Source organism: Ursus maritimus, unplaced genomic scaffold (genome assembly GCF_017311325.1).
Source record: "Ursus maritimus isolate PB19 unplaced genomic scaffold, ASM1731132v1 scaffold_2, whole genome shotgun sequence".
Classification (NCBI taxonomy): Eukaryota; Metazoa; Chordata; class Mammalia; order Carnivora; family Ursidae; genus Ursus; species Ursus maritimus.
In genome coordinates this window covers 30169652-30185450 of record NW_024424452.1, presented here as the reverse complement: position 1 = coordinate 30185450, position 15799 = coordinate 30169652, and the positions used below count along the sequence as shown (strand labels likewise).

Below are 15799 nucleotides of genomic sequence, written 5' to 3'. Positions count from 1 at the left end.
CAGATTGTTTGAACCCGGCAAAAGAATTGCGTCCCTGCTAATTTGTTCTTTCCTTCATAACATGCCAGTTTTGTCTGTAAATGTGTGGGGCAGTCCAGTCGTCTGTGACCAGGGGTACACCTTTTGAGAGTCTGTCAGGATGTGCTAGAGTCCTGTCTCGCCTTCCTGGAGCTCAGACGAGGGCAGGCGTTGCACAGACAGACCCCGTGAGCAGGGTGGCTACGGTGAGCCCAGGGGGCGCCCCCTGTGTTCTCAGCCACCATGAGCCCCTCACGCGTGAGCGCCTCACTGTGCCAGGTGAGATCCCAGGGGCAAGGCACCAGGCTTTTTCCTGAACCCCTTGGCCGCATAATGCAGCCAGAGGAGCAGGGCCCAAGCAGAGATGCTGGGGATGGGCTTGGGGGTGCATGAAGCTTCATGCCCCAGCAGCACAACCATGGGTCCAGAGGGCCCCGGGCAGCTCTAGAGATTTGGGAGGCCCTCAGGGACTTGGTCTGCACCTTCATTTGGGGACCCTCGGTGTCCTTTGCTGTCCCTTCAAGGTCCCATCCAGAGCTCTCACCTATCCTGTTTCAGGGGCACCTGACCAAACTCTTGTTAGGTGGCGTATTGAGGGGTCATGATAAAAGCCACATGCCAGGGCATGAGCCCTGGCAGCTCCTGTTCCCTCAGCACTGGAGCCCAAGATCTTGCGCGCACCTCTCCAGGGTCGTCAGCTTCCGCATTCCCCAGCGAAGGGTTAACCCCGCCTGGACTCGCCTGCTGCCTGCAGCCCCCCTCCCGCCAGCATCCATTACATCGACGCCCAGGCAGCAGGGTCACCCTCTCGCCACCTCACTTAGACCCTCTTCCACTCAGCACCTGCTCCCCCCCACCCTCTGCCCGCCCCAGCTTGGGGGAGGTGGCCGCCTTGTCTGAGCTGTTTCTGAGCCTGATCTGAGGGTGGCCGCGGGTGTTGCCGCCGGTCCCAGGCCCACAGCGGGACATTCAGATGGAGCTTTGTCCAGAAGCCGGGAGCAGCCCTCCACCCTCCTCTGCTGCCTGATCTCACGCTGGCTCTGGGAACAGAAGGGCAGGGCTGTGTATTCGTGTGCTTGTGTGTGCACCCACGTGCTGCCTGCATGTGTACACTTCTGCGTCTGTGTCGTGTGCACGCCAACACACTTAGACTTACAAATGCATTTTGGGTGAAAGTGTCTTCCCGGTGGAGCTATGTATGCCTTTCTTTCATGTTGAAGAAGGCACAGACAACAGCTTAGCAAACATCTGAGCCGTATACTTCTTTGCCTAAAACTGAAACCAGCCAAGACCCACAATCGTCAAAATCAGGTCTGTGTTTGCAGATATTCACCTGAGTGGCTTCGGCTCTGCACCTTCCCCCAGAGGCTCAGGGTCCCCAGGAGGCAAGTTTCTTTTCTCTTGGTCTCCCTCAGCCCCTCCATCCCTACCCCCACCATCCCCCACACGGTGCCAGTGACCTGTCTTCTCATCTCAGAAATGCAGGGGCTGTCAGCCTGGCTGTCAGGTAGCCAGGCAGCTCCAGTCGATAAGTGATGGTCAGCCTCTCCTGGGTGTCTGCCCCCGTTCTGTGCGTCCCCGGTAAGCCTGCGGAGGCAAGTGTGCGAGTCCCCATTTTTTATGCTGCCTGACAGTAAAAGCCTGCGGCCCAGCCTGCCTGTCCGAATCTCTGCAGACACTGAAATAACTCACCCCCTGACGAGGGGCCAGCCTGTCAGGCAGCCTGCACTTCACTCTTATCTGAGGACCCAGCTCTTAATCCCTTGAAAGAGCATCGGCACCCACGCAGTGTCCCTGTCACAGGGGCCCGGCAACGGGAGTCACAGGCTGGGGTGTCAGGCCTTGGGAGGGCTACCATTCACTTGGCCTCTCAATGGCCAACTTCCAGGCCAGGCTTCAGCCTCCTGGGTCCATCCAGAGCACAGCACATGAGGTTTCTGTGTTCCTCATAAGGGCAGGCGTCCGCAGGTGGTGCCGCCATGTGCCTGCTGTCTCCCCAGGCCGTGCTGGTCAGGAAGCTGAGGCTGGCAGGGAAGCAGGTTTTGTCAGGACGGGTGCCCTTCGGCCACTTGTCTGGTTTGATGTCAGCCCGGAGCAGTGGCTCGGTGTTCAGGTTTCTAATTGGCACAGGGTGGCCCTGTGCTGCCTTCTCACCGGACTTTCCACCCATGGGGCATGGCCACGGTCAGCCCGAGGTGGCATCGTGCGGGGCCAGCTGGGCAGCAGGACGGGCTGGGGCCTCTCCTCGCAGCCCACCCAGCCTGGACGGCAGAAGACAGCTGCAGCCCAGTCAAGGGGCCACTTGTCCTCCCAAGTGGTTTTGGAGGACACAGTGCTGAATCAGAGGCATTCCTATCCCTGAACTTCCAGAGCCTCTGAGTCCAGGAAGTTCCCAGTGGGGAGAGCAGCTGCCAGGCCCTTTGCAGCCAGAATTAGCTCCAGTGGCTTCTCTGCTCTCGAAGCCACACTTTGCACGGGCAGGTGTTTGGTTGGGGAAGCAGAGGAAGGATGCCATCCATCAGGGGATGAGACAGGCCCAGCTTTCCATGTCGCTGTGGTTTTGAAACCCGGAATTATCGAAAGGTATCCCTGAAAGCCAGGGGTGGGGCTTAGCACTCTTCTAGCCGTAGATGGGACCCACTACGCCCACTGCCCAGCCTTCTCCGTGTGCCCGTGCTGCGTGCTTTGTACCCGCTCCATCACGGCCAACAGTCATACCTCCCCAGAGTACCTCCTAATCCCCCCGTATGCCAGGCACTGTGCTCACGAACACTGGACAGACACCACGTCCCTGAGACTTTCCACCCTCCACCTCACACCATACCGCTGAAAACACGGGGGCTTGGAAAGATCCCATGGCTTGGCCATGACAGTGCAGCTAGGAAACGGAGGAGCCCCCACACGGGCCCCAGCCTTGGCGACTCCAGAACCCATGGTTCCCCTTCTGAAGTCACTCCACAGAATATCCATGAGGTTCCTAAGTCTGTCTCAGGTGCCTCCGTGGGGCACTGCCGAGCCCTGGGCCTCGGGTTCAGATCTCCGTTGGGGGCAGCCCGCGAAGTACATGCATTTCTCCTTCCAGTGTGCCTGGTTGCTCTAGAAACCATGTGAAAAGCCAAGCCCATTCACAGAGACCCTGGCTACTGTTCAGCCGCAGTCAACCAAGGCTGGGCTGTGTGGCCCCTGTGGGGGGAGCTTGCTAGCCCCCAAAGTCAGCAACACAGTGGACCCCAGATGGTCCTGGCTCCTCTGCCAGCCCGAATGGGTTCATCCCCGATGAGGGCGTCAAACTCTTTAGATACTTGGCTGTTTTCCACCCCCACCCTCTGTCCAGCCCAGGGGACCTCAAGTTCTCTGCCTGGCTTTGCAAGAGGCCCTTGTGTATCCCAAATACAGATTTTCTCAGCTGCCCACGGGACCTTGAGTCTGAGTGACTCAGGTTTTGTGGATGTCAGACCTGATCTCACTAGGGTCCCTCCAAGGGTGGCCCTCGCGTCCGGCCTCTCTCTGCATCTCAGCTCTGCCGACCTTGGGACCCTACCTCCACTGCATTAACTTTTTCTAACCAAATAGGTTTTTGTTGAGTTCCTGCTGTGTGTGGCACTGGGGACAGAGGGTAACAAAGGACCGCAGTCTGGCAGGGGAGGCCAGTGTCCCCCAGATGACCGCACATAAGTGTCCAAAGGCTGAGGGTTAATGAGGACAGAGGTCTGTGAGGAGGGTGGCCTTGGGTCTCACAGCCCCCCCCAGGCTGAGCCCAGCAGCTGGCAAGAGACAAGTAGGTTCCTTTTCCCTCTCTCCCTGGGGTCTACCTATAAGTCCTGCCCCTCCAGATACAGACCCCAAGGAGCGGCCTGTTTTTGAGGAACACCACATGTGCCCATGGTGGCCGAGGCCTGTGGCCCAGCACTGGCAGAGGGCCCCTCACCGCAGGGGAAAGGGACCCGCCCAGAGGGTCACTGGTTTGCCCTCTGTGCTGGGAGCACCTGCTTCTGAGTCTCCTCCACGTGCGAGGGACAGTGTGGATGCTTGTGAGTGACTTTTTTTACAAGTGCTAGACCTCAAATCAGGGCCAAGAAACCCACTCCCCCCCCCCCCGGCTGAAGGAAACGTCACAACTGAATTCCCTGGTAACCAGAGAAACCAGTTAGAAGGAGTTGGGAGCAAGGGTATTTTATTTTCATTGTTAGTTATTTACCTCTTAAGGCTGTGCCGAGGGAATTATTGTCCAATTTTAACAGCCAGCGTGCGAGTTGACCTGTTCCCCTTGTCCTTTATAGAAAGTTCAGTGAGACCCCCAAGCCTTCATGGGGAGAGCTGGTGCCCTGGGCAGCATCCTAGGACCTGGAGTCTTGTTGCCCACTCGTCTAGCACTGCCGGCCTGATAGGCCTGGGCTTGCTCCCCACTGAGAAAATTACAGGGTTGGAATTAGCAGGGTTTTTTCCCTTAAACACTTGATGGTTTTGAGAAGCTGAAATTGCAGAGAACATACGGCGGGAAAGAGAAAATAGACCCAATTTAGAACCAAATGTAAGGCTGGTAGGAGTACTTCAGAAAAACTTTCTGGGTTACAGCCATAACATAGACACGCACACACACACACGTGCACGCTCACACACACCCAGTGCACACGCTCACACACGTATGCCCTGCGTGGGGCTCAGATAAGAGAACTCCTCAGTATAGAGCTCTGTGACCGGGTCTGTTGTGTCTCACACGTGTCCTGGGTAAGCTGCTTCGAGGAAGAAAGACAATCATTTGTTAAAAAATGAAGTCAGCCTGAAATCCAGCCTGCTCTTTCCGTCACCTGTTTTTAAGGCCCATGGAATTATGAGCACTTTGACCTTCCCCCAGGGTTTTATAGGAAAAAGGAAGGGTTTGGCTCCTGGAGGCCCAGTGGCAAGCCCTGGCAGGGGTGGTGTCCTGCTCTCCCCATCCTCACCTGCTCCCTGGGCTGTCTGAACACAGGACCTTCACGCCAGCACTCGGTCCCTTTCAGGCCCAATGGGAGCCAGACAGCCCAAGATTGACCCACATGTCACCGAACTCGGTTACCAGTCAGGCGGGACTCTAAGGACAGAAACCCTGAGCAAGGCATGTTCTTTTCTCCCCAGTTTTCTCCATGGCATTAATTTTTTTATTGCGGTAGAATACACATACCATACAATGTACCATTTTAACAACTTTGAAGCATATAGCCCCACGCGTCATTAGATATATTTGCGTTCTGTTCTGTGGCATTAATTTTCAGCTTTGCTCGAGTCCCGAAGTTGTGCCCGAGATTATGGTTCCTTCCTTCCCAGGAAGATGCTCCTAACATTTTTGTTTCAGCGGATTAGGACCCATCCTTGGCCACTCAGCACCTGGTCCCAGACCTTCCTGCTGTGGCTTGGTCTTGCTCTCCAAAGGTTCAGACCAGCAGTGTCTTCTGGAGAGCGGCGCCCCACAGCTGGGGAAGGGTCTGAGCTGTGCTGTTGGCTTTAGTGTGGTGACGTCAGGAACCACAGCCCTCATCCCTCAAGGGTCAGAAATGTGCTTGTTTCACTAGCCGGCTTGGCTCCCGTCCCCCAACCACACAGCCTTCCCTCCTCAGACGGTCCCGGGGATGCAGGGCCTTCGTCCTCACCGCTGGTTCGTGTGTGGATCTGACCAGCAGTTCTCTTCTTCTGTGCCTGGAGGTTTCTCACCGACGGACACCCCGTGTTGCTGATGACTCCCAGTCTTTCCTTTCCAACAGGACTTAACCTTTGCTGTCTTTACCCCCCACTGAGCCCTACGCATGAGCACACGGTCGGGTGCCCAGCTGTCGTGACAGCACCTCATCCTGGTGGGGCCGAATGGGGGCTTCACCTGCTCGGGGGCCGTGCCCCCCCCAGGCGGTCCTGAGCACCCGCCCGGCCCCGCCACGCTCCCCTCGCGCTCTCGTCCGTGCTTGGCGTCCGTCACTGCTCTGTGCCCCTCTCCGTGTCACCTTTCTCTGTCCCGTTGTTAAAGGCTTTCTATGACCTGTCGCTGTGTTTCCCTCTAGTCAGGAGTGGCAGGAAAGGACGCCGGCGAGTGTTCAGCCTGTCGGAGGCCGACAGTCACGGCGGCCACTGGGTTTAGTGCTTCGAACGGCAGCTGTCACGGCAACTCTCGCAGGCAACTCAGGCAGGTCTCATCTGTTAGCCTGCACGGCCCACATGCCCCGCCGCGGCCTTCCAGGGTGGCGGGCCCTGCACCGCGAGCTGGGCCTCGCTGGGCCTTGCTGGGCCTCGGGGGACCGCGGCTGTGCCACCCCCTCCCGAGCGGCCATCTCCACAACTTCCCCGGAGCCCGTTCTTCCGTTCCCATCTGGCCTCACCTGGGCTGGGGACTGGATCCCTGGCCCTCAAGCCTCGGGCAGCCTGGAAACGCTGTCCTTCTCCGTGGACTACCCAGCTGGTGGGGTTCTCCAGCCCAGTCCCCGCAGGGGCCCCTGGGTTAGGCCACGAGGGTTGAGCAGTAGAATTTGCAAAAAAACAACCAAGTCAACTAGGTTCGCTTTTTCTTTTCCCTACCCCCCCTCCCCCAGCCCTGCTCAAAGCTCAGTAGTAGATTCAGTCCCGCCTCAGCCAGGGGCCAAAGCCATTTCCCCGCACAGGCACTGGAGGGTGGATGCCATCATCCCCCACACTTACATGCAGTGCTCCAGGTGGCCGCTGACCCGAGCCAGCTCCCTGCGCAGGGCCCTTTACTGCTGCCTGCCCCCCACCTTCCCTCCCACCTTCCCCACCTTCCCTTTAGGGTTTCCCATGTGGGCCTCCCACTTGCCAGTCAGGAGACGTTTGCCTTCTTTTGCGTTTAAAAGCTGCTTCCTCTGAGCTCTGCCCTCCATCCTGCTATGCTCTGCTGCCCCTTACACACACACACACACACACACTCTCTCTCTCTCTCTCTCTCTCTCTCTCTCTCTCCCGCTCAGTCCCACTCTCCCAGCCTGAGCACAGCAGCCCCAAAGTTTTCCTGGAAACCGTCACTCTGCAAGGGCCAGCTGAGCCCCTCCCCAAAGCTGGAGATCAGCTTCTGGCGGGTGCTGGCCAGGGATGGGGGGACCCGCTGTCTTGGTGTCGGCTACAGGCAGAGCGGCGGGGGGCCACGCGTCTCTCACGGAACCCTGGATGTCCAGGACTTCCCGCTCAGGCCTCCACTCTTCTCCCTGGCTCCTGGCCGGGAAACCAGAATGTTCTCCACATTTCTCATTTTCAGGGCCAGGCCCCTATTTGTGGCCTTCGAGCCGAAAACACCAGCAGGCAGGCAAAACCAAGGGCTCAGCCCTGGACGAGAACACGTGTCTTCGTTGGGTCATTTTCCCCTGGTGTAAAAGATCTTTTTCATTCCCCTTGGAAGGGATACATTTGTAGATCACATTCAGGAAGCAATTCTTAGTTTTAAAAAGAAGTGTTGTGGGTGATGGGTGAGAGCTTATTTTTTTCCTATAAAATTTGAAAAAGGCTTTTTTTAAGGAAAAAACCCAACCCTTTTAATAAAAATTGTTGGTTCTTTTCTTAAAGGAGAAACCAATTTTGGGTGTGTGTAATATCGTTTGTTGGTTTATTGGTTTTTAAATATATTTGATGGCAAATTTCTCATATCCTTGATTATGCTTATCACCAAAAACCCCGTTTGGGATCAGGGAAAGAGATTTGCCAGCTTTTTTGAATATCTGCATGCAAATGAACAAAGACGGAACTCTTAGAAGAAGTTTCAAGAGAACGTGAAGGAAATGCTTGGCAGCTCTGTCTCCAGATGGCCCAAAAGTGCCATTTGGAGAATTAGTCATTTCTGAACTGCCTTGTCAGCAGTGGAGCTTACATGCGAATCCATAGGTACGTTGGGCCATAGCCACGCCCACCCTCACTGGAAGCCAGGGGAGGCGGCCAGAGCAGGTGAGCCCACAGGGGAACCAGGCAGCAGGTAGATCACGTGGGGCTCCATCGAAAGCAAGCCTGCGCGTGCAAGGCAGCCCGTGCCACAAGGGTGTCCTTGCTGAATGGAGCGAATTCAGTGAGCTTCAGAGAAACCAGAATGCACATGGAGTGTTTATTCAGCGTTTCTGGGCTCAGCTCACACCCTGAATCACAATTTCCACTAGTGCTCACCGCCACCCCACCCCCAGAGCGAGGACAGACCCACAGCCCCGTGCAGTGCAGTGATTTTCTCTGGGCCTTCTTTGTCTTTTAAAAATATACATAATAATAATAGACGGAAGGAAAACAAAAAGGCCTTAGGAAGGAATTATCTGGGATCTTTGAGAGCTTGTCTTGTCCAGGAGCCTTGGGGAAAGAAACGCCGCCGTACTCTCTGGGAAACTCAGTCTGTTGCTTGTGCTTTCTCTCCACGATGGGAATCCTCTTCCTCTCCTGCATCCCATTCTCTATGCCCTTCGGTTTTCTTTTGCTCTTGGTTTTTCCCTTTTCTTGCTGTATGTTCAGTTTGCAGTTCTATTTTGTTTTGGCTTAACTTTAAAATTAAAAAAAAAAAACAAAAAAACAAACCTAACTTAAATTACATCGAAAGAAACATGTCTACCATCCTTCCCAGGGTCCAGAGTGCTTTCCGACTCATGGCTGAGCACCCTGTCATCAGCACCGTCTGCTGATGCCTGGTCCACCCCCCAAAATCTGTACAAAGGAGGTATTTGCTTTCCGAGCGAGATGCCCTCAGCCTTCTTGTCGATGCTTTCAGATTACCGGTGCTTAAAGCCCGGAGGATGTTTCCCACTGTGAGCAGCACTGCTGTTCCTGTCCAGGCAAACTCGTCATCGGAAAGCAGATAGGCCATTTGTCTGTAATCTAATCAAGGATTTTGAAAAGCACCAAAAAAAGAAATTGCCACTCCAAAAATATCTGCGCTGGGCGGAGCCTTCCCCTGCCTTCCCCCGGCCGTGGTTTCTCTCCGTGACCCCCATAGGGACGCTCAGGATCGGAATGGCCCCTTTCTGGGCGCTAACTGAGCTCGCAGAGAAGAAGCAGGAGACAAACCACAGTCTGAGGTTTTGTTTTGGTTTTGCAAGCTGAAATATTCCATAGAATTCCTTTTCGTTGTTGTCGTTTTTTGTTTTTGTTTTTTTTTTTAATATTGCAGTGAGTTCCCCCCCTTTGGGTAAATGCTACCAAATGTAGGCTCTGGAAATGGCCTGAAGTGATAAGCACACCCAAGCCCGTTTCCTCCCTAAACCCGTATTTACTCATTGGGCAGGTGGTCCAAGACTCTCCCTGACGGGGAGCCCGCCCAGGCTGCTTCCTGGAACCCATTGATTCTGCACGAGCCCCTCATCGTTCTCTCACATCACAAGTCAGGCTAACCCTGGGCCCTGGCAGATTTCTCCCCAGGCCTAGGGAAGACTGGATTTACCAGCTCCTGTGTCCCCAGAAGGAGGAAGTGGAGCCAAGCTGTCCCCCAGCACCACCATCTCCCACCCAGATGTCCCTGGGCCTTTGTTCAGGACGGGAGCAGAGGGTGCCAGCAGGAGCAGTGTGTCTCGGGATTAAGTGTACCCTTGTTCTTTCTCCCCCCACCCAGATGACCCCATAACTATGGAACAGCCTCAGCCTCATCTTCCCAGCCAGTTGGTGATCATCAACGAAACAGAAGCGGAGGCCAGGCCCAGCAAGAGCCTGGCAAGGGGTGCAGACGCGGAGACAGTCAACCTGTCCCCCAGCCTCATCCCTGCCCAGCAGCCCACCATCTCCCTGCTCTGTGAGGACACTGCCGACACGCTAAGCGTGGAGTCGCTGACCCTCGTCCCCCCCGTCGACCCCCACAGCCTCCGTACCCTCACTGGCATCCCCGCACCTCTCGCACCGGCCGCGGTGGGCACAGCGACACCAAGCGAAGAGGCCGCACACTCGGAGCCAGCAGGCCCCACCGAGCACTGAGTGGGCACCGAGTGGCCTCCCTTTGTGTGTGTGGCCCTGCTGGCAGGGGCCCGGTACACCTGACTCAGAGACACATGGGGAGCACCCGCAGTCCTCACGGCCCCAGGAACCCCCTCTGCCATCTCTTCTCGCGCTCCTTTGCTCCGTGTGAATTCCCGTTTCCCTTTGCACCTCTTGCAGAGCAGGCTGGTCCCGGGGGGGACACCCCGGTGAGCCCAGGTGACTAGGCGGCTGCCTCGGGGAGGAGGTCGGCCTCCTGGTCTCTGAGCCTGAGGACCCTGGGGTGGCAGGACCCCCGCCCCCAGCTGCTCCAGTCTGGAAGCTTCTCGGCCACCATGCCCAGTGTGCCCAAAACAATTGGACTAAGTCACTTTGGGTAGAAATTTGTAGAGAAAAAGACTTCGGTAAGCATCTCCTTTGGATATTTATTTCCGCTTTTGGCAGCAGATAAAAAGCATTTATTTAAAAAGCGTCTATTTAAAAAAAAGAAAAAAGCCCAAAAAAAGAATCCTCCACCCTTAAGGTTGGACGTCATGTTAAAAGTATTATATTACTGTTAAGATTTCATTTTCATTTTCCCTCGAACTTCCCAGCGTTGTGTTGTAAAGCTCTCAGTCTGGCTTTCCCCATTTCCTTACTTCTCTACCACTCGCTAACTCTGTGAGCCTGTGGAAAGTTTAGAATAGAAAGTTACCTTCCTGGAAAGTTTAGAATATTTTTTAAACAAAGGTAAGGGAGATATATGTATTCTCAGGTACACACAGAGCCGAGAGGGCCAACTGTTTCTCTGTCGCAGTAGCCAAGGCGCCTCGCGTTTCCTGAAAGATCTTCCCAGGAAAGGGGCCGGTGCAGCCAGCTCCCCACTCAGGACGCATCCTTCATCTCTCTGGACTGAAACCAGTCAGGACGGCTTCCCAGCGTTCCCTTCAGTTGTGGCCCCCTCTCTTTGTCTGGAAAGAACCATTGGGGACCGCGCAGACTCGGGCCCCGTGGCTGTGATGGAAAGAAGAGGCCACAGAGGCCGTCCTCCACGTGGCCTGCGCCCGACCTTGTGTGCACGCGCCGCAGGGCACGTCCCGTCTCGACCAGTTGTCCTGGGAGCTCAGGTGCACCACTCTCCCTCTCGGCCGCCGCTGTGGAGACACAAGCTGATTTTTAACATGAAAATGCCACAGTCGCTTCTTCATTTGAGGCGGATGCGTGCGGGCCAGTTCTCCGATGTCTCCTCAAGCGCCTGCGCCGTTCCTGTCTGTTTAGCCAGGCCTGGCCAGGTGACCTCGCCTCTCTCTGGTCAGCGCCACGACCTTACACGCTTTCCTCCCCGTGTGCCCACCCAGAGTGCCAGCACACATGTGCCCCGGGACCATCATCCTGTTCAAGGACTGCGGGCCTCATGGCCTCCCTCATCCTGCTGGGGCAGCGGAGCCCACCGAGGAGGGGCGTGGCGCCCATGGGGACAGGGATGTCCATCATCAGAAGCCCTCTGTGTTGGTGTGCCCACCCCGCTTCAACAGGGAAGAGACCCAGCCCGGAGAAGGAGGCCGTGCAGGCAGAAATTCCAGGGGCCTCGGCAGGAGGGATCAGCCATGACCAGGCACAGAGCCCTCCAGGAAGGAAAGGCAGGTGGGACGGAAGAAGGGGTCAGGTGGTCCATGATGAGAAAGGGCCTGTCATGCGGCGTAGGTGCCAGCAGCCGGCCACACATCCTACCCGATCTTTCACTTGGATAGAAGAGCAGGCTGGCGCTCTGGTTTTGCCGTGACTCTGGGGCAGCAGAAACGACAGAAGGCAAGTAACTTCCCAGCCCGGTGGCATTATCGTAAAGAACAGGCCCATACAGGTGGACCCAAGCCCCCCTCCAGGACCACCAGCCTGCCATCTGGAATCCGGTGGCTCCCAGGGGCTTCTCGGCCGCCGAGCACTGAAGGAGACGTTGGGGACAGCACAGCGGGAGGTCCTGAGGCAGCACTGCCGAGACCGGACAGTGGAGCAGTTGAACGAAAGGTGCCAATTGCTGAGGGCAGGCCTGTCCCGGAGGTGGGCTTGCAGTGTAGGTCCGGTGGCTTGCCTCAGCAGGACGCCTCTAGGCGGGCGTGGGGTGGGGACTTCCTTAACCAGGGGTTCCCCATCACCTTGCGTGTGAGGAGGAGGCAGGCAGCCGTCTTGGCTCTGATGAAGGACCTGCCTTGCTAGGTCTTGACCATCATGGTAGCCGCAGGCATGCTGTGTCTTCAGGAGCACCCCATAAACCTAACAACAGGGGCACTCCGAGGCAGGCCAGCCCAGACGGGCTGTGCTGGGACCCTGGGGTCAGGCAGAGGCAGGTAGAGCTGGGAATCCTTGCAGAGCAGGAGTGGGGACCGTGCCCTCCTGGGCTCAGACTTCTGGGGTCAAGCTTGGCAAGCCCACCCTGCCTACCATCTCTGTGTCCCTACAGAGAGAAGGGCCAGGCCCACCCCCTCCTCCAATCCATTAGGCCCATTGGGTTTGCCAGGTCAGGGGCAGGGTTGGCCCCATGAACCCTCAAACCTCAGCTTTAAAAGTTTCTGTGGAGAAGTGTATGTCCCTCCAGTTCAGGGGCTTGAGAGAGCGAGGGCGCCTCTCGCTGAAGGTCAGACTGGGTAAGGCCGGGAGCTCTCCAGGATGAGCCCCAAAGCCACAGCCAGAGTACGGGAGACCACCGTCCCGGGGAGGGGCGGGAGGAGGGCCTCCACCACTGCAGGCCTTCCCTGCTGTCTTTCCCTCCACCCAGCCGGTCTGCTCCCTGCTCTCCACAGAAGGCAGCTGCCCCCACCTCCGCCCCTGCGTTAGCAAACCCCCCACCCCGGGTGGGAGCGAAGGACAGACATACCTCTTTCAAGACATACACTAGATTTCTCTAAGGTCTCAGATGCACTGTTAGAAGTAAAGGCACGGCGTGAACGGATGCTCATCTTCTCTAGACGCAATAAGTAAGCAGCATTTAATGTAGTCGTGTTGACATTGGGCATAAACTGTCAGGGTTCCTTACGTTCCCTCTGAGGTGAAAATATGTAAATAATTCTTGTCCCAAGGAGGAGCCAGGGGTTGGGAAACCCTCATGCTTCTGGGCCAAGGGACCGTTCCAGGGAAGTACCTGCTCTCGCCAGCCTGACTCATGCTCTGTGGGCACTGACACGAGGGTGGAAACGAAAACTGGAACTTCCTGGTAAATTGGAGCTTGGCAATAAAAGAGAAAAAGTTACCAAGAATGTGGCTGCTGCTCCGTGGTGCTGTGGTAGGGAGGCCGTGGCCCGACGATGGGAAGGTTCTCTGCGGCCTGACCCCGTGGCCCGTGGCGGCGGCTGGGCCTCTCCCTGCCCCCACCCGGGGCCAGGTATTCCCCGGCTCCTGAGAGGGGGGTGGGGCAGGGCTGGGAAGACTCCAGTGCAGCAGACTGCCTTCAGAAGGTGCTCCAAGCCCAGTCCGGTGCAATGAGTTCGGTCTGTGCTGTGCATGCCTCCCGTTGGGCAGGAGGCCCTCCCTCCAAGCCTCAGGTTCTGCATCTGTGGAATGGGGCCATTAGTGGGTTAAGCACAAGATGTGCCTCTGCATCATTGCTCGCATGTGCCAATGGGCCAGGGGAAGTGGGAAGGGCTCGGGAGTCTGGTGAAATCTGGCCCGTTCGGAACACCTCGGCATGCACCGGCGTGAGCTCCAGAAATCCCTGGAAATGGGTTCCCAGGTTCTCCGGCTTAAACCTGGCCCAGAAACAGGCAGGATCTTCTGGGCCTTGAGGTAAAACCCAAACTGAGTCCAGAACATAAATGGGACACCCGCCTCATGCCAGGAGTTGAGGCGTTTCTGACAGAAGGTGGAGGCCGCTGCTGAGGGTGGGGCTCAGTTCCTAGGAAGTCTGCCCGTGAGGCCTGGGGCTGCAAAGGCATGGGGGGTCCCTGGGTGGAGCTTGGATCCTGCTCTGTGCCGTGGCCTGCTGGGTGCTGCCTTACCCACGCCCAGAGTAGCCCTGCCTCTTGGGCACGTGGGCACTCACGCTTTCCAGTGACTTCAGTTTAGAAAAAGGAACTTGCTAGAAGGATCCTCCAGGAGAAGGGGGGACGGAACTGAGGACAGCAGATGTAGGGTATCTCTGGGCCAGCCAAGGGCCTGGCCCCCAGGTTGTGGAGACGGCACCGGGAGTGAGGGTGATGGGCAGGTGCCAGGAACACGGCACTGCTTTCACACAGATGAGGAAACCGAGGCCCTGTGGGGCTCAGCAACCTTCCCAAGGGCCCTGGAGTGCAAGTCCAGGCCTGTGTGCTTTGTGCTGCCCATACCAGCTGAGACCCTGGCTGCTGGGCCAAGTGTCCTCAGGCTATTTACAGGAAGAAGGAGGTGAAGCAGTAGTTCTCAGGTGAAGGGGTGCTGGAACCACCTAGAACACTGGTCCATGATCACAGCCGTGCGCTGCCCAAGAGCTACTCCCTGAGACCCCGAGAGGTGGTCTGGCTCATAGCCCTCTGTGCAGTGCATGCAGCCACAGATGGGTGGCTCGTTCCTCTTCTGCCTCCCGACTCTAGGGAAATGCTGGCTTCTCTTCAGAGGGCAGAATCTGGAGCCAGACTCCAGCACACAGCAGCCTTGCAGCCATTGCCATGGCCAGGTCGTCTCCCTGTGCTTGGGTCTCCTCATCTGCAAAGTAAGGACAGGACTGGGCCTGCCTTGTGAATCGTGAGGCCGGAGGGAGTCACACAGGCAAAGGGCTCAGCTCAAGGCAGGGGGCCTCAGGAGCTCTGGGCATGACTCCCTCTGTGGCAGCTTCCCCAGCCCCCTTCCCAGCCCAGGCTCAAAGCTGGGAAAGGCCTTGGGCTTGTTTGGTGGTCTGGGACTAGTCACTTTGCTCTTCCAGTCCCTGGTTCCTGTCTGTAAGGCAGACTGGGAAGCACCTGCACCAGGTTCAAGGGCTTCACGGGGAGCACTATGTGCCCTCGGGCAAGAAGGGGCCACCTAGCTCCTGGTGGGAGTCCGCTGGGAGGTGAGGCCTACGGGGGTCTGCCCTGGTGCAGGTTCCTGGCCGGCCGGGCCTTGCATCTTCTGACGGCAGCTGGAACGTGAAGGAGCCGGTGAGGGTGGGCAGGCAGCATCCCGCCAGCCGATGACCTTGGGTGCCGCATTCAGGGAAGACGGCTTCCCGGCCCAGGGCCTGCTGGAAAGCCCCTTCCCCTCCTGTCCTGACACCTCGTGGCACTTCAGAGCAGTGGGAAAAAACCCTCCCCATCTGAAGCGCTTCTCCCCAAAGGAAGATGGGTCTGAATCACCCAGACGGGAACACATGGGGCTTCCCAGGAATTTACTCGAGTGTGCAGAGGGGGCAGCAGGAGGCCTCCCCTGCCCTCCAGGCACCTCACCCACCCCAGAACCTCAGCGCCGTGGCCCTTAGCCCACCCTGCTCCCGGGCCCCACGCCACTGGCTCAGCCTGATTTCCCTCCAGATGGTGCCCGCCTCAACACTCCTGAATTACCATTTCCTCACCTCTTGACTGACCTTATAAATTCAATGTGCTTAAAAAGGGAGAGACTTTACCACTGGAAGCCCAAACACAAAACCAGCACCACTTACTGTATGTGTTTCCCAGGGCCACCGTAACAAATGACCACAAACCACGTGGCTCAAAACAACAGGAATGTGTTCCCACTGTTCTGGAGACCCGAGGTCTGAGATCAAGGGGTCGGGTGGGCTGGTGTCCTCTGGAGGCTCAGAGGGAGCATCCGTTCCCCACCTCCCTCTTGGTTCCTGGTGGTGCTGGCGGTCCTGGCGGGCCTGACGTGTGGCCGCCTCACTCCATTCTCCCTGTGTCTTCACGCAGTCCGTCCTCCCTTGTCCCCCATGTCAAACCTCCCTTCTCTTAGAAGGACGCCAGTC

General features: G+C 57.1%; 1 protein-coding gene across 4 annotated transcripts in view; it reads left to right on the top strand.

The window, feature by feature from the left end:
• Positions 1 to 13141, top strand: part of CLEC16A (C-type lectin domain containing 16A) — a 201126-nt gene extending 187985 nt beyond the window's left edge. For 3 of the 4 annotated variants that reach the window (XM_040635324.1, XM_040635323.1, XM_040635325.1), the window contains one exon: positions 9563 to 13141. In XM_040635324.1, coding sequence (XP_040491258.1) covers positions 9563 to 9918 — 356 coding nt within the window. In that variant the 3' untranslated portion in view covers positions 9919 to 13141. The remainder of the gene's footprint in view (positions 1 to 9562) is intronic. The other variant, XR_005836075.1, reaches the window with a different exon arrangement.
• Positions 13142 to 15799: the final 2658 nt, after the last annotated feature.